Below are 18,471 nucleotides of genomic sequence, written 5' to 3'. Positions count from 1 at the left end.
TTTCTTTCCATAATTAAATCTCAAATATATAAAGACACCAACTAAAATGTAGATCATTTAAAACTGAAAACCGACTTACTTTGCTGAGATATGCTTTTACCGTTGCCATAACCACTATCACTTGAACTGCTGGTGTCAACCGTTTCTTCTTCAGATGTCCCTTTGCCAGCTATTGCGGATGAAGTCTGCAAAATTTAAAAAATATACAATACAGAATACTGAATAACTTTCAAATAAGGGGCATGTAATAATGCTAAATACATACACAGTACAGGTACTGTACTGTCATGTCTACTTTTTTTTTTTTTTTTTTTTTTTGGCTGGAATGAGAAATGAATACTGGAGAAAAGTAGGATCAACTGAGTTGGACAGCCGAGTAGGAAAGCACCAAAAGAAAAAATTAAAGTGAAGTAAGTGTATTGCAGCTTGAGCTAATGGGCTATTGCAAAGCAACTTGAGTACCATCTATAAACTGTATCTAAAGGCCTTGTGCTATGTGTAAATGCTTATAGATGAGGGAATGATAAATCTCCACTCACTCTCCCATACAATTTTTTTCTCATGGGAACTTTGAACTTCAAGTGTCACCTTTACTTTACTTTTACTTTAAGGGCTGATTTTCTGGTCCTATACAGCAGGGGAACCCTACTCTCTACAGGGCCTCCATAGTCATTTCATCATGTTGATTCGGAAGCATTCAACATTTCACACAGCATATTGCTCGTTTATTGTTAAACCGTCACTATCAAAGCACTCGCAGAACAGGAGAGTCTTCAGTTTCCTCTTGAAAGCCTTAATATCTTCAATCTTTCGAATGTCTTGTGGGAGCTTATTGGAGTCTCGCAATCTTTCGAATGTCTTGTGGGAGCTTATTGGAGTCTCCCAATCTTTCGAATGTCTTGTGGGAGCTTATTGGAGTCTCCCAATCTTTCGAATGTCTTGTGGGAGCTTATTGGAGTCTCGCAATCTTTCGAATGTCTTGTGGGAGCTTATTGGAGTCTCGCAATCTTTCGAATGTCTTGTGGGAGCTTATTGGAGTCTCCCAATCTTTCGAATGTCTTGTGGGAGCTTATTGGAGTCTCCCAATCTTTCGAATGTCTTGTGGGAGCTTATTGGAGTCTCGCAATCTTTCTTATGTCTTGTGGGAGCTTATTGGAGTCTCCCAATCTTTCGAATGTCTTGTGGGAGCTTATTGGAGTCTCGCAATCTTTCGAATGTCTTGTGGGAGCTTATTGGAGTCTCGCAATCTTTCGAATGTCTTGTGGGAGCTTATTGGAGTCTCGCAATCTTTCGAATGTCTTGTGGGAGCTTATTGGAGTCTCGCAATCTTTCGAATGTCTTGTGGGAACTTATTGGAGTCTCCCAATCTTTCGAATGTCTTGTGGGAGCTTATTGGAGTCTCGCAATCTTTCGTATGTCTTGTGGGAGCTTATTGGAGTCTCGCAATCTTTCGTATGTCTTGTGGGAGCTTATTGGAGTCTCGCAATCTTTCGAATGTCTTGTGGGAGCCTATTGGAGTCTCGCAATCTTTCGAATGTCTTGTGGGAGCTTATTGGAGTCTCGCAATCTTTCGAATGTCTTGTGGGAGCTTATTGGATTCTCGCAATCTTTCGAATGTCTTGTGGGAACTTATTGGAGTCTCGCAATCTTTCGAATGTCTTGTGGGAGCCTATTGGAGTCTCGCAATCTTTCGAATGTCTTGTGGGAGCTTATTGGAGTCTCGCAATCTTTCGAATGTCTTGTGGGAACTTATTGGAGTCTCGCAATCTTTCGAATGTCTTGTGGGAGCTTATTGGAGTCTCACAATCTTTCAAATGTAGTCGGAGCTTATTGGAGTCTCGCAATCTTTCGAATGTCTTGTGGGAGCCTATTGGAGTCTCCCAATCTCTCGAATGTCTTGTGGGAGCTTATTGGAGTCTCGCAATCTTTCGAATGTCTTGTGGGAGCCTATTGGAGTCTCCCAATCTCTCGAATGTCTTGTGGGAGCTTATTGGAGTCTCCCAATCTTTCGAATGTCTTGTGGGAGCCTATTGGAGTCTCCCAATCTTTCGAATGTCTTGTGGGAGCTTATTGGAGTCTCCCAATCTTTCGAATGTCTTGTGGGAGCTTATTGGAGTCTCCCAATCTTTCGAATGTCTTGTGGGAGCTTATTGGAGTCTCCCAATCTTTCGAATGTCTTGTGGGAGCTTATTGGAGTCTCCCAATCTTTCGAATGTCTTGTGGGAGCTTATTGGAGTCTCCCAATCTTTCGAATGTCTTGCGGGAGCCTATTGGAGTCTCGCAATCTTTCGAATGTTTTGTGGGAGCTTATTGGAGTCTCCCAATCTTTCTTATGTCTTGTGGGAGCCTATTGGAGTCTCCCAATCTTTTGAATGTCTTGTGGGAGCCTATTGGAGTCTCGCAATCTTTCGAATGTCTTGTGGGAGCCTATTGGAGTCTCGCAATCTTTCGAATGTCTTGTGGGAGCTTATTGGAGTCTCCCAATCTTTCGAATGTCTTGTGGGAGCTTATTGGAGTCTCGCAATCTTTCGAATGTCTTGTGGGAGCTTATTGGAGTCTCCCAATCTTTCGAATGTCTTGTGGGAGCTTATTGGAGTCTCCCAATCTTTCGAATGTCTTGTGGGAGCTTATTGGAGTCTCCCAATCTTTCGAATGTCTTGTGGGAGCTTATTGGAGTCTCCCAATCTTTCGAATGTCTTGTGGGAGCTTATTGGAGTCTCCCAATCTTTCGAATGTCTTGTGGGAGCTTATTGGAGTCTCCCAATCTTTCGAATGTCTTGTGGGAGCTTATTGGAGTCTCCCAATCTTTCGAATGTCTTGTGGGAGCTTATTGGAGTCTCCCAATCTTTCGAATGTCTTGTGGGAGCTTATTGGAGTCTCGCAATCTTTCGAATGTCTTGTGGGAGCTTATTGGAGTCTCCCAATCTTTTGAATGTCTTGTGGGAGCTTATTGGAGTCTCCCAATCTTTCGAATGTCTTGTGGGAGCTTATTGGAGTCTCCCAATCTTTCGAATGTCTTGTGGGAGCTTATTGGAGTCTCCCAATCTTTCGAATGTCTTGTGGGAGCTTATTGGAGTCTCCCAATCTTTCGAATGTCTTGTGGGAGCTTATTGGAGTCTCGCAATCTTTCTTATGTCTTGTGGGAGCTTATTGGAGTCTCGCAATCTTTCTTATGTCTTGTGGGAGCTTATTGGAGTCTCACAATCTTTCGAATGTCTTGTGGGAGCTTATTGGAGTCTCGCAATCTTTCTTATGTCTTGTGGGAGCTTATTGGAGTCTCGCAATCTTTCGAATGTCTTGTGGGAGCTTATTGGAGTCTCCCAATCTTTCGAATGTCTTGTGGGAGCTTATTGGAGTCTCCCAATCTTTCGAATGTCTTGTGGGAGCTTATTGGAGTCTCCCAATCTTTCGAATGTCTTGTGGGAGCTTATTGGAGTCTCCCAATCTTTCGAATGTCTTGTGGGAGCTTATTGGAGTCTCGCATCTCTCGAATGTCTTGTGGGAGCTTATTGGAGTCTGGCAATCTTTCGAATGTCTTGTGGGAGCTTATTGTATAGTTTCGGGGACACATATTTAAAGGCTCTAAAGACGACAGAAGAAATATCTAAGTTCCAATAATTTTAAACCATCTGTAACTATTGACGTGTCAACAAGATTTGTTGGCTGCACAATATGTAGCAATTCTCCTAGAAATTTTGAACGTCCGGTTCTGATAACTTGATGGGTTATTGTACATATTTTAAATTCAATTCTCACTGTCTGCCAAAGCATCCTCTAGTTGAGATTCTTTCAAATAATTGAGTTTCATTCTTAAATTACTTTTTCAAGTGGTTGATTAATCCTGCCTCTTCTACTTTTCTATCTCCTTTACAAAACTTTGATAAATACGATCCCTTTCGTATTTTTTCCATTCTTCATCTCATACACTTCCCAAAAGATTTTCCTTTAAGTGTTCCTTACGTAGTACGCTGTTAAGATTAATAAAGACTCACTATAAGGACCCTTTAATCCATTTACCCCCAAAGGACGTAATGGTACGTTTCACAAAACTCGTCCCTTTACCCCCATGGACGTACCGGTACGTTCTTGCAAAAATGGCTATTTACATTTTTTTTTTGCATATTTTTTATAATTTTTTGACAAACTTCAGGCATATTCCAGGAGAATGAGACCAATCTGACCTCTGTATGATGAAAATTAAGGCTGTTAGAGTAATTTAAAAAAAAATATACTGCAAAATGTGCTTGAAAAAAAATAACCCCTGGGGGTTAAGGGTTGGAAAGTTCCAAATAGCCTGGGGGTAAAAGGGTTAACCCCTTTTTCCTTCCACCACTTATCTACTGTATTCCCTACTGTTTTTATTCACCTAGATGGTCAATTTCTTAATACACACATCTTCGTTTAAAAAATCTTTTGAGCAAGACCTGAAAATCTTGAGATGTGGTATAGCCCTCTACCAAACTATGTATATAAAATAACTATTATCCCTCTAACAGAGAATAAAAACTTAATCATTACCCAAATATTTCTCTTCTCCCTTCTCACCTACTTCTTGGCCTCTCACATTCTCCCAATTTATCTCTTGCCTTTTCCTTGCTTATTCTCTGCCTCTTCTACTTTTTGTGCATCTCCTTTTCCAGATCTCATAATATAAAACTTCTACTGCCACTCTCACTCCTTTTACCAAGGGTTTTCAACCTAGTTTTTTTATTCTCTGTTTGGTTAAATTTTTCCTTTCCTTGATTACTTTCTATTGCCATTAAAATACTGGAATGATAGCAAAGAGTCATAATAAACACACTGGAATATTTACGCTTTGTGCCAAATGGCATTTGGAGGCCTAAATTATACCCTTTAAAAAATACAAAGTAATAATCTAATAGCCCTTTTTAAGGGGTTAACCCTTTTACCCCCAAAGGATGTACTGGTACGTTTCACAAAACTCATCCTTTTACCCCCACGGACGTACCGGTATGTCCTTGCAAAAAATTGCTATAAATTTTTTTTTTTCATATTTTTGATAATTTTTTTAGAAAATTCAGGCATTTTCCAAGAGAATGAGACCAACCTGACCTCTCTATGACAAAAATTAAGGCTGTTAGAGCAATTCGAAAAAAATATACTGCAAAATGTGCTGGGGAAAAAATAACCCTTTGGGGGTTAAGGGTTGAAAATTTCCAAAGAGCCTGGGGGTAAAAGGGTTAAAGGGGGCTATTAGATTATTACTCTGAATTCATTAAAGGCCTCCAAATGCCATTTTGCACAAAGTATGTATAAATATTCCAGGGTGTTTATTATGACTCTTGTGACCTCTAGCTTGGAATTTTGGAAATTCACATTATTGCATTTTTGGCTGAGAATATAAATATTTCATATTCAAATAGTTTTTCTTAATGAAAATAATCTGTTGTTGTGGAGGATTAATTTTATTTTAATTTATTTTTTTTGTTTGCCAAATAGAGAGAGAGAGAGAGAGAGAGAGAGAGAGAGAGAGAGAGAGAGAGAGAGAGAGAGAGAGAGAGAGAGAGTGTGAGTGAGTGTTTATTTACTTAAGTTTTGTCAAACCGCAAGAAAGAAGTGTGTTTATTTGCTTTAGTTTTGTCAGAGAGAGAGAGAGAGAGAGAGAGAGAGAGAGAGAGAGAGAGAGAGAGAGAGAGAGAGAGAGAATTTAATTTGCTTTAGATCGCGCGTGCGCGAGAGAGTATGTGTGGTTGTGTGTGCGTATGTTTGTGTGTCCGCGGTGTGCGCCGAAGAACAAGGGTAATTAGCGAATGATTGGTTGTTGTTGGAAAGACTGTCGGTATATTTGAGGTTGTTTGTTTACATTTTTTTAGCTAGGATAGGGCGGTGATGAATGTCTTGGGCGATAGCATTGGATCTTTGACTGTAGAAGGAGTCGGTTCTGTTTTTTTTGCTCTTCGAAAGCCGGCTGTGAAGCTTTTTTTTGTATCGGAGCCGTAATTCCTCCTTTGGGTTGCTTTAGACTCCTTGGAGTTTTAGTTGGCCTGGAAGGTGGTGTTTGCCAGCCGTGTGTATTATATTGTATATGAATAGCTTGATGATGACGACCCGGACCGGACAATGAATGTAGAAATAGACTGCTGAAATACGGAATTTTTGAACGTTGATGACCCGGCTATAAAATACGGATTTCTCTCACGACAATTGATGACGACGACCACCGCATAAGATTGCACGGTCGAATTGGCCGTACGATAGTGTTGGCCAGTGCCAGTAGGCTACAACTTGCTTAAGGACTGTTGAGTGTGAACCAAGAGGTTCTCTTGGTTTGGCATTACATTTTTTGTGTTGCAGAATATGATTGGTGTTAAGTATTAAGTAATTTATTTAGTCTTAAGTGTGCTTTTGGTACTGTGCGTGGACTGACGGTGTTGGGTATATTAAAAGGATAGTTTTTTCGATTGTTGGCGAGTTCTCGGTACCATCACGCACCGATATATACAGCGAATTTTGTGTGTATTTTTTGTCTATTGAATTTATGATAAATTGTGATTGTTCCTGGTTTATGGCATATGGTGGATGGTTTGGTGATAAGTGATTTGGTTTAGTGTTAAGTCAGTTTAATGATTTGTGTTCTGTTTTTGGTTGCGTTAATATAGTTTTAAGGCTATGTTTTGTTTTCATTTTCCTTCTGTCCAAGTGTCCAGTTTAAAGTAAAGTAAGGGGAAAGTTTGTGTTGTGGGATATTTTGGAAGTAAGAGTGATCAAGGGTGTGGGGGTTTGTGTTTTGTTTACATCCCGCCACATTGTAATGCCAAAAAGTCTTTCATATATATTTACGCAAGTACGTCCAGTCGTATACACAACCCATTTCTGACCTGGGTATCTATTTTTGTCTTCAATATTTACAGAAAAAGCTATTCATATCAGCATCAGATATACAGAAATTCCACCATTTTCTGATTTCCTGAGGAATAGATTACCAATTTTCTTATAGTCACTAAAGGTATTTCTAATATAAAGTTTGCTGCTTGTCTCTCTAGTTTTTGTTCATCCTATTATTTTGTCTGCTTGTTTATATATTCACCATTCTTATATTATGATTATGGTGAAATAAGCACTAAGAGATAATAACTAAATATACCCAATGCATAAAAATTTTCCAAGAAAGATACACAGATAAGAATATATCATGCAAGCCACGTCTTGCTCATGTTAGGGAAGTACGTTGGTAACTGGTACTATACATGAACATAAGATATCGGGGTCTGAAGCGATGTCAGGAAGGGGCAGCTGATCAGGACTATGTCTACCCTAAAGCCAAAGCAAGTCCTTCAAAAGAAGGCAACCGTGCTTACCCCATACAAAAATGGGTAAAACAACATGTTAATAGAAGAAGATAATTGTGTGCGTGGAACGATATTTTTTGATTTGAGGAAAGGGGCTCACAACTACTTAGTAAATTACCCTGAAATGATGATGATTATGTCCTTATGATCCCCAGTGGTAAGGACAATTACTAATAAAAGCCCATACTTATTCATATTGAAGTCTATTCATCAATCAACTTCTACAAATAAACTTTGAAACAAGATTTCTCAAACATGAAATTTTTGGTGAAAAACTGCTAAATTCTTTTTTCAACATTGATCCATTTTTGTCATTCAAACATGAAAAGATAGGGAATCTTATGTAACCTAAATCTGTACATTCAATTTCAGTTAAAAAAAAAAAAAAAAAAAAAAAAATTTCTATATGAAAAAATATTCACTTTTAAAATTGACTTCTATACATTGATAAAATAATACATATAAAAAATGGCAAGAAAATTTATAATGTACGACTTTTAACATATAAAATCTTCTTTCAAATGGTTTCAAAATAATAAAATTCAGTTGAGAAACAAAAAAGCAGTTTGAGTATAAAAAATCACCAAAATAGAAACAAAATAGTAGAAGTTTGAAGTAGTACCAAAATAGAAACAAAATAGTAGTAGAAGTTTGAAGTAGTACCAAAATAACATTATTCTAATGGGGCTGAATAGTGCCCCTTTATAAACTAAAAGTAATAACTGAAAACAAACCTGTCTGGAAGGGAGATCTTTGACAGTAAGACCCGATGCCACGGCCACACCTCTCGGCGAAGAGGGGACTTCTACGGTAGCCTCCTGGAAATCAGCAGCATGCCTCGACATGACAGCTGCTATGTGATAAGGAGGTGGTTTCTTTATGCGCTTGTCGGGGGAATCGCTTGCAGATTCCCCTTCGGGTGCTGACAGCGCTGACGTGTGCTGAGGTAAGACTGGTGACTTATCAGAGATGTTTGCCGTCACATTGGCCTCTCCACTTGAAGAAATTTTACTCGCTTCGTTAGGCTGCTTTTCTACGGAGTGGTTTACGGCAACGACCTGGCAAATGCAAAGTTTTCAGCAAATTTCATAAAAGCATTACATATAATTACATCTATAAAGTTATACTTTGGAAAAAAACACCATAAATTAGCAGTACTGTGATGCTAACCCTTTTACCCCGAAGCTATTTGGAACTTTCCAACCCTTAACCTCCAGGCTTTTTTTTTTTTCAAGCACATTTTGCAATATATTTGTTTCTAATTGCGCTAACAGCTTTAATTTTCATTAAAGAGAGGTCAGGTTGGTCTCATTATTTTGGAAAATGCCTCAAGTTTCTCAAAGTTATCAAAAATATGCAAAAAAAATGTAAATAGCAGTTTTTATGCAAGGACGTACCGGTATGTCCATGGGGGTAAGGGGATGAGTTTTGGGAAACGTACCAGTACGTCCATTAGGGGTAAAAGGGTTAAAATATTTCAACCATTGTTAAAGTTTGGTAACATACAAAACTTTTTTTAGTTAAAGACCTATGCAGTATGTGACAAAACCACTGCGTAAAAAATATTAACCAAATATGTGATACTGTATACACAAGCAATTAGTAGTGACTTTACTGTAATGTTAAAATATTTCAACCATTGTTAAACTTTGGTAACATACAAATCTATTATAGTAAAACGCCTGTATAGTATGTGACAAAACTACTGCGTAAAAAAAAATGAACCAAATACAGTACATGATATTGTAAATAGGAGCAATTGGTAACCCTGATAAGTCAAGCTCCTATTACCAAGACCATAAACACACTTTCATTTTAAGTCAAGCAAAAACCCATACAGATCTGTGAACTTCAACCAGGATGGTCATTTAAAGACAACTGTCTGCATGTCACTACCTTCTTTTTAACATACAAAGATAGTTACCATATAAGACGACTCGTCACCCAATACTGTACTATACTCTAAAGAGGTCAATATAACAGGTACCACCATGGTCTTGAAAAACTGATATTCACCATTCATTGAGTTTCAATGGCCATATTATCAAAATGACAAATTCGAAGATAATTTGTATTTTTCCTAACCATACAAACCTTAGCTATTTGCATTGGGTTTACCTTTTAGCGCAGCTGAAATGGCGAGCCATTAGAATTTAACGAGGGTGTATTACCCCCGCGCTAGTCAGCGGGGGGTAGGGGAGTGGTAGCTAGCTACCCCTCCCCCCCCTCACACACAGATGAATGCTCACTTTCACTTAGAGGTAGGACTTGTCTTGGGGGACAGGGCTGGCGGGCAAATATGTGTAAATAGCTAAGGTTTGTATGGTTTTGAAAAATAAAAATTATCTCCGAATTTGTCATTTGTTCCGTAACCGAAATACAAACCACGCTATTTTCATTGGGTGACTTACCCATTAGTTAGGGTGGAAAGTTCCCAGCCATACTGGCTTCGGCTTTACCCGGGGACTCAGAATCCGAGTGAGTCGCACTCGAGAAAAGGAGTCCGTGCACCTCACAAGTTCCTTGCTCAGCAAGGAACCGTGTGGCCTACATAAGCTTGTGTGTGAAGGAAGAAGTGTGACCCGTCCTAGGCAGTTGACCTGGAGTTCCAGAAGGAACTCTGGGTTAGGACGTTCCCAATACCACCTCGTCAGGGTATGGGGGACGCGACAGTATTGACTCAATACTCGGAACACAAGGAAGCATGGTTTACCTGCAGAGGTTTGAGGTCAGCTATGCAGAGACCAGGATGCTGCTTCCCCGTAGAGGGGATGATGAAGAAAGAAATAAGGGCCAGACATACTTCTTTCGTTCATGCAGACTAAAACCTGATAACAATGCCCTCAACCTTCTGCTACCTGTCCAAAAAGGAGCCTGAGGTTAGACCAGCTGTTGTGTAGCCACCACAGAGCGATAGAAAACGTATCGAGACTCCTGTGGGTCACGTCCTGCAGGAAGCGGGCTGCGAAGGTCATTAAACGCTTCCAGACTCCAGCTTGTAGCACCTGCGTCACAGAGTAGTATTACTCGAAGGCGAGGGACGTTGCGATGTATCCAACATCGTACTGTAGGGCGACGTGACGGGGGAGGGTCTGGAGACAGGTCGAGATGAATGTCCTTGATTCCGGGCTGAAGAGGTATACTGGTGACTCTCCCCTGTGTCCTCCTTGTGCTCCCAAATCGGCTGCAACTGAGGACAAACTGCAGCTGTTCCCAAAGCTAACCTCTCGATTCCTTTACTGGCAAGAAAGAGAAGGTCTTGGGACATCAGATACAGAATGGAGACTCGAAATCTTGAAGGAATTGGACTGAAGGGCCGGGACCCACAGATTCTGAGTCTAGCCAACAACTCAGGAGCAAACCTGAATGTTGCCTTCCCCTCTTCCTTAGAAAGGGGGGGAGTAGTAAGAGACCAAGAAGATTGCTTACACACTGGCCGTGGCCAGAGTGAGCAGGAGACCCAAGGCGGAATACAATCCGAGGCCTGTCGTAAAGGGTCTTGAGAAGATCTCTTAAAGGACTAAAAGTCCGAGCCATGCTCCAAGTTGGAGGTCTCACTCCGACTAGGGCAGGGACGATCGTAAATTCGCATGAGCGAGGAAAGATCCAGCAGGCAGGAAAAAGTTATTCCTTTAAGCCTGAAGGTCAGGGAAAGGCTGAGCGACAGGCTTCATTGCCGAGAGCGGAAAGGAGTTTCCTCCCGCCGAAAGGCAATAAGACCGTTATTGCTGGAGAAGAGGCCTCAAGGGAAGAGGTATATCTCCCACGGCACCAACCACCGAAGACTCTTCACTTTGCCTGGAAGACCCCTGCGGATGACTATCGCAGATGACGCGACCTCCGTACCGTGACTGTAGCGGGTTGTCTCTTCTTGAGGAGGAGGCGTAGTGTCTCCAGGCATGAAGCCGAAGCGACGCCCCGGTTCGGGAGAGATGTCGCAGTGTGGTTGTTTGAGTAGTCTGCGCCGTGGGAGAAGCTCTCCCGGGAGTTCCGTCAGGGGAAGCAGAGGGTCCAGAAACCGTTCTGCGCATAGTCCCAGTGGAGCTCTCCCATTGAAAGGTTGACAGACAACCTGGTCTTGTTGAGACCCATTGTCCACAGACAAAAAGGAGGGAAGACGCAGGCGTCGATGTTGTCCCACCATCACCGGAATGCATCTTGCCAGAGTCTCGGGGTCTGAGACTGGGGGGAAGAACAGCGGAAGCTTGAGGTTCCAAGCTGTCGCGATCAGGTCCCCCAGACCAGGACTTGCTGGTTACTCAAGGTCAAAGACCCCCAGGTACACTCTCTCTACGAGACTCTGCTCGGATAGTCGGAGAGAACATTCCTCTGCCTGGAATGAGAGAGCCGATGGTGGTATTGAGATAATCTCAATCATCCCGGTATCTCTACTGCAAGATGTGAAGGTGTGAAAATGCGTCCCCTGCTGGTTAGAACACGCCAGAATCATGAAGTCGACGCGCACGGGGCGACTCGGCAGGAGCTGTAGGATCTGTAGAGGGGCCAGACTACGGCCCCTAAGCCTGCCTGAATGATGGAGAGGTATCCTTCAGGTCTTGACCATAGGCCTGGACCGGAACATGCCCCCCCCCCCTTTCCTTTGACGAGTCCGAGAACAGCATCAAAAATGTGGGGAAAGGACGAGAATATCCACTACCATCAAGAGGTTCCATAGGTCAACACCCATTGCAGGTCTAATAGTTCCGCTGGTCCCATAGGGGCCAGGAAGTCCGGTTAAACGTTGCCTGAAACCACCGGAACTTGGACCACCCCACATGGAACTTATCCTGAGGCGACCGTTCGGACTATAGACGGATCAATGAGGAAAGGAGAACTAGGAAACGTTCCAAGGTAGGGCTGAAAGCTCTGCTTGACTGAGAACAGGTACTGCGACTCTCCTCAGTCTTGCCACAGTCAACTGAAAGGAAGGCTCGGAGGATGTGGCAACAGAATCTGGCGTCCCCAGGTGGTCACCCATCCAAGTACCGACCAGAACCGACGTTGCTTAACCTCGCTGGACGGACGAGAAGCAGGGTTTCCAACGTGGTAAGGCCGTCGACTCAATATCATGGCCAGATACTCCAGATGTTGAGGCAGAAGAAGAGAAGGCTCCAAGCAAAATACCATGAACCCTCACTCATGGTAAGCATCTGGAAGCTTGTCCCGGCGCTGAAGAAGGTCGAACCCGAGCCTACCGGAGTTGACCAGCCCTCCAAAAAGCAGAGGAGGCGGAAGCCTGCACCTGAGCGGCCATGAGGAAAGCAGGGAGAGTTCTCTGGGGAAAAAAACCTGCTATGCCATGGCGGGATAGCCACACTGCATCATAAGCAGGAATACTTGCAGTCTAGCCTGAATTCGACGAGCTCCCTGGAAGATGGATGGAATGAAAACTGAAAGTACCCGTCCTTCCGATCCAGGGTTTAAGGAGTCCTGTCGCCTCGTTACCAGTCTGATCGATTCTGCTGTTCTACACTGGCCGAAGTTTGTTCGACAAACTTGATCAGGGCTGAGAGGTCGACTACGGAACTCCCCTCTCAGATCCTTCCTTACAAGAAAGGATCGACTGAAGAGGCCGGGGGTGAAGCCGTCGATGATCCTATGGAGGACCTTCGCCTAAGGTATGGGTCATTCTGCCCAACCGGGCAACTCCTGCCGACGCTATGGCATAGAGGTTCAGAGACACTGAATTCGCTGACAGAGACGGCAGGCACGATATCCTTGGCTGATCACAGAGATTGTGCGGGAATGGGCATCGGGAAGCTGTCATTCAGATGAGTAACCTTAAGCATCCTCCCAGCGAGAAACCTGCAATCCTAGAGTTCGTGAACTCTGCCGCTCCTTTTACGACTATGCCCCCCCGGGGGAGCCTCCCGTGCCATCTGTTCCTGACAGGAGGAAACCGTAATTGGACACCTTGTCCCAGTTGTCGTAGCCGATAACTTAGGCCGACGTGGTTGAAAGAAAAGGGCGCTGGAGCCCTGCAGAGTCTGGAAGAAAGCGCCTTGGAGGAGTGAAAACAGAAGTCGATTTCTTCCGCACAGCCGCTGTCTAAGTCTCTGTCCTTGGGCACAAACAAACTCTTCTCAAGGATGGAAGGGTGTCTGAGGTCGTCGACCTCCACAGATGAGACACCCGAGGGAAGCCCTCAGTCAGCGCGTCCAGATGGTACAACATCGAGCTTGTCCGCAAGTTAGATACTTAACGATGAAAGGCCAAGGTGCCTGAGCTCGAGAGGATGAAAGTACCCATGATCTTCCTGTAGCTTCCTTGAACCAAACCTCGGGCCGTAACCGAGGAGGGAAAGGACCTGGTAAGCCCCCAGAGGAAGGGGTAAGCAGTCACCCCTTGGCCGATGGAGAAATCTCGACAGATGAGACACCCGAGGGAAGCCCTCAGTCAGCGCGTCCAGATGGTACAACATCGAGCTTGTCCGCAAGTTAGATACTTAACGATGAAAGGCCAAGGTGCCTGAGCTCACGAGGATGAAAGTACCCATGATCTTCCTGTAGCTTCCTTGAACCAAACCTCGGGCCGTAACCGAGGAGGGAAAGAACCTGGTAAGCCCCCAGAGGAAGGGGTAAGCAGTCACCCCTTGGCCGATGGAGAAATCTCGAACGCGATGGCGAGCAGCATCCGCAGGTGGGCGATCGCGCGATGGCGAGCAGCATCCGCAGGTGGGCGATCGCGCGATGGCGAGCAGCATACGCAGGTGGGCGGTGGCGAGCTAGTAGCTGGCGAACCATGTTCCTTCAGAAGTGTTGGAGAACGTTGGCGTGCCGGCTGTAACACACGCGGGCGATCCGGAGATTGCCGAGAGACAGGAGATCGCAGACGTGTAGAACGCTGTTGAATAGGCGATACTAAAATCGCCTGTGCGCGCTGGCGAGCAGGTGAACGCTGGCGAGCAGGTGATCGCTGGCGAGCTGATGATCGCTGGCGAGCAGAAGGCAACGCGTGGAAGCCTGTGCATAGAAGAAGAGTCCTTGACCCAGACCTGAACTGAAGTTCTAGAACGCGAGGGCGAACGTGGGCGCACAGGGCGCGTAACAGGAACCAACAGGAACAGCAGGGATGATCATCAAGAGAGCGCTGACGAACAAGAGAGCGCTGGCGAGAGGAGAGCGCTAGCGATCAGGAAGCGCTGATGAGCAGGAGAGCGCCTGTGTGCTAACACTGAGCAGTAGCAGGAGAGCGCCTGTGTGCTAACACTGAGCAGTAGCAGGAGAGAACACAGCAGAAGGGCGCGCAGGGGAACCCTGACACGCAAGGGAAGAACCCCCGTGGGAGGCAACCCTTTGCCCCGAAGGGAACGTTGTCCGTCGGGAGACAGATGTCCATCAGAAGACCGTAGCCTCTCCGCCGGGAGACTGATGTCCGTTGGAAGACCGTTGTCCGTCGGGAAGACCGTTGCCCGTCAGAAGACGAGATCAGACTGCTGTCCATCTGCACCAAGGTGGAAAATCAAGAAAAAGGAGTTGTAGGCTGCAAACGGAGATTCAAAAGGGCGCCTCTCAGCACCCTTATAGGGAGATGAGAGGCCCTTACGACGAGGCGGACGGTGGGCCTTACGGCGAGGGAGGCCAACAGCAACAGCAACAGAAGAATCCTCCGAAGAGGAGTCTCTATGAGTGTCCTCTCTCGCGAACGAAAGAGAAACACTTCGTAGAAGAGACTGGTCAGCCAGTGACCTAAAAGGAGCAATCCTCCGAAGAGGAGCTCCTGCAGTTGCCCAGCCCCTTGAGCGAAACTGCAGGTGTGACCGCTCAGCACCAAGAGCATAGTCACACGAAAAAAAGGCAAGAGAAGAACCCCCCAAAAGGGGAAAAACTCAAGCCTGGACAGGAAAAACTTCCCTCGGAAGGAAAGTTACCCGCCCAAGGAGGCAAGCCTCCTGAGAGTTCTAAAATGAACTGGAGAGCTGTCCGTCGTCACGGGAGTACTTCCAGTAGAAGGAGACACGCCCCTGACGAAAATACAAGAGGGGAGGCAGCAACAGCCGAATCCCCAGGCCTCAACAAGACAGCTCACACCGTTGCCATATTACAGAAACGAACTAGATCGGTAACTGTAAAAAAATAAAACAAAAATCATTAGTACACATTCATTCCCCCAGGAAGGCTCCAAAGAGGAATCCCGAGGGAAAGGAAACAAGAATTACACAACAGGCATGTGCCCTCACAACCACTTACACTCACGGAAGGAGAGCTGTAACCAAAACAGAATTATAACAATTATAATTATGAAACTATGTAATTATGTAATTTAAAAATGAATGAACACTAAAGAAAGAACGAAAACCACGAAAGGAATCGTTCTACAAGCTGAAAAAAACAACTACAATTAGATTCATAAACTAATTGAGACAAACGTACGGCGTAGCAACCCCCCCACACGGAAAGGAAGCTACAAGGGCGTAGTAACACGTAGTAAAAGGGTGAACGACCTCAGAGAGAGAGAGAGAGAGAGAGAGAGAGAGAGAGAGAGAGAGAGAGAGAGAGAGAGAGAGAGAGAGAGAGAGAGAAAGACCGGAGCCAAACTCGATCGCCACCCATAAAATTACGCCGTGGTGGCCTAACTGCCGAGGACACCACGTAGAAATCGTACACTACACACACAAATCTGAAAAGGAAACTTACTGATTTCTATACTCAAATATATATACAAACATGAAAACATGTTTACATATATATTGAGTAAAAGAAAAGTAAGCGATTAAGTAAAGACAAAACAAACAATGGCTGCCAAGAGAGGACCAAGACAGAGATGTCTGTCACAGTCCGAGCCAAAAGTGAAAGTGAGCATTCATCTGTGTGAGGGGGGGAGGGGTAGCTAACTACCACTCCCCTACCCCCCGCTAACTAGCGCAGGGGTAATACACCCTCGTTAAATTCTAATGGCTCGCCATTTCAGCTGCGCTAAAAGGTAAACCCAATGTAAATAGCGTGGTTTGTATTTCGGTTACGGAACAAATAACTATTACTGTATACATTATCATCATCTTAAGTATATCATTTTTAGTATCAATATCTACAGTATCATTATTATTGGATGAAAATTCCAAACTCCAAATCAATCAGTCAAACGTTATTATTAGTATTATCATTATCATTATTTTCATCACATATACAGTACAAGGAAATGCCAGACAATATCAACTTGCATACAATGACCTCTCCTTTAGTTGTTTGCGCAAATGAATCAACAATCGAGTGTGGGAATGCTCGACACTCACTATCATGACTGGCTTTGCAAGAGAAAATCTACTTTGTCTAATGTAAATAGTGTTTCATGATATAATTAGTATAGGAACAAACCAGAATTTGCATAATCAAGGAAAACCCCAATGGAATAAATCAAAACACTCGCTTACCTGCGCGTGTCCAAACACTTTGCGGTCCCCGATGGCATAAGGCTGCTCGTGAGTAGTATCTGCGACGTCCCCATTCATGCTATTAGCTGCACTGGAAATGGGAGTGTTGCGTACGTTTCGTGCTTCTCGCAACAGCGGTCGTTCTTCCATTTGTGGTTCTACTACGGTCAAAGAACTATCTTCCGCATCTCTAGAGTCGTCGAGCGAATTGGACTGGTCTGCAGCTGTATTTGCTGCTGCTAACAGTGGCTGCTTCACGTCAGCGTAAGTCTCCTGTAACAGCAGTGTCATGTCTCAGAACAAACATATATAATAAATTATCAAAGCTTTCTCTCTTGACAGAAAATTCAACATCAGAAGGAAATCTCATTTCAACAGTTTTTCAATGACAATTAAGATAAAAAGTAATCTTTTAGTATAACTTTTCCAACTTTGCTTAAAATCAAAACTAAAATCAACATAATATTAGTTTACAAATTAACCTCGCCTCCACACTCATTCTCTATCATAGCATAAAATCTTATAATTTTTCTATTTCCAAATATTTTTGTAAAAAATTATGTAGGACACATTGAACAACTCAACAACACAATAATGACAAGACTCCATAAAATACCAAAACTATGAACAAATATAAAGTAAGCCTCTCTATGCTTTGTAATCACAGAGAATATAATCCCTTTGACAATCTCACCTTAGCAATGGGCTCCATTTCCAACTCCTCCTTTGCAGGCGTCACAACAGAAGAAGCAGAAACTTTGTTCGAGTCCGGCGTTCGTCCCAAAACAAACTGCCGGGCAGTGTCTTTCTGCAGGCTGTTCAGATTACGGGCATGCTTGGCCAAGGCCTTCAGTTCCTTGGGGTAAGGTGTAGGTGCACGAGTCAGGCGACCGGGCTTGTCCACGTCTCCATCAAACGCAAACTTGATGAGAGTTTTAGCTTTCCTCTGCTCCTCCCAACCTTGTCCAGGGAAGTTGTCAGCCTCCACAACAGCTTCTGAAAAAGCATAGGATTCATAACCTCTGAACTAAAGCAATTCATCGACGACAATTTACCCAATGGCTCATAAAGGATCCCACACTACTTCACCTATATTGTACATTGTACTTGAAGCATATTTTCTTAACCCTTTGACCCCCAAAGGACGTACTGGTACGTTCCACAAAACTCATCCCTTTACCACCATGGACGTACCGGTACGTCCTTGCAATAAAATGCTATCTAAATTTGTTTTGCATATTTTTTATAATTTTTAGAGAAACTTCAGGCATTTTCCAAGAGAATGAGACCAACCTGACCTCTCTATGATGAAAATTAAGGCTGTTAGAGCAATTTAAAAAAATATATACTGCAAAATGTTCTTGAAAAAAAATAACCCTTGGGGGTTACGGGTTGGAAATTTCCAAATAGCCTGGGGGTAAAAGGGTTAACATAGACAGGTAAAAATAATCACGACCAAGTTTTCAAGTCCTGAATTAAACATAGTAGAAGTAAGTCTTAAGTACCATTACGGTCACTTCTAACTAGCTGTAATAAGGCTTAAAGTAACTTCAGTACAGTATCTTCTTATTTTCCTTAAGATGACAGGAAAGGCTAACTTATTTTTATATGACAGTAAAGCATTAACTGAACACTTTAATACAACAAAATCTTCAAAGTAATTTATATTTTTCCTAGCTATACAAACCTCACTCCTTTGAAATAAGGAAGTCTTTAGCAGAACTAGGACAGAAGTTGAAATCATTAATCAGGTAGTTATCAACAGGTGGTGAGTGCTACTTCCACAACATC

The 18,471-nt window shown here is 43.5% G+C and overlaps 1 protein-coding gene and 1 pseudogene across 3 annotated transcripts in view; both read right to left on the bottom strand.

The window, feature by feature from the left end:
• Positions 1-18,471, bottom strand: part of LOC137614394 (erbin-like) — a 101,235-nt gene that overhangs the window by 24,928 nt on the left and 57,836 nt on the right. For all 3 annotated transcript variants that reach the window (XM_068344188.1, XM_068344190.1, XM_068344189.1), the window contains exons 10-13: positions 17,375-17,676; positions 16,681-16,953; positions 8,045-8,368; positions 80-185 (exon numbers count right to left, since the gene is read on the bottom strand). In XM_068344188.1, the coding sequence (XP_068200289.1) occupies positions 80-185; positions 8,045-8,368; positions 16,681-16,953; positions 17,375-17,676 (1,005 nt within the window). The remainder of the gene's footprint in view (positions 1-79; positions 186-8,044; positions 8,369-16,680; positions 16,954-17,374; positions 17,677-18,471) is intronic.
• Positions 12,252-12,370, bottom strand: LOC137614530 (5S ribosomal RNA; annotated as a pseudogene).

Source organism: Palaemon carinicauda, chromosome 20 (assembly GCF_036898095.1).
Source record: "Palaemon carinicauda isolate YSFRI2023 chromosome 20, ASM3689809v2, whole genome shotgun sequence".
NCBI classification, from domain to species: Eukaryota; Metazoa; Arthropoda; class Malacostraca; order Decapoda; family Palaemonidae; genus Palaemon; species Palaemon carinicauda.
Note: the sequence above shows the minus strand (reverse complement) of the source record. Positions and strands in the feature narration are given on the sequence as shown.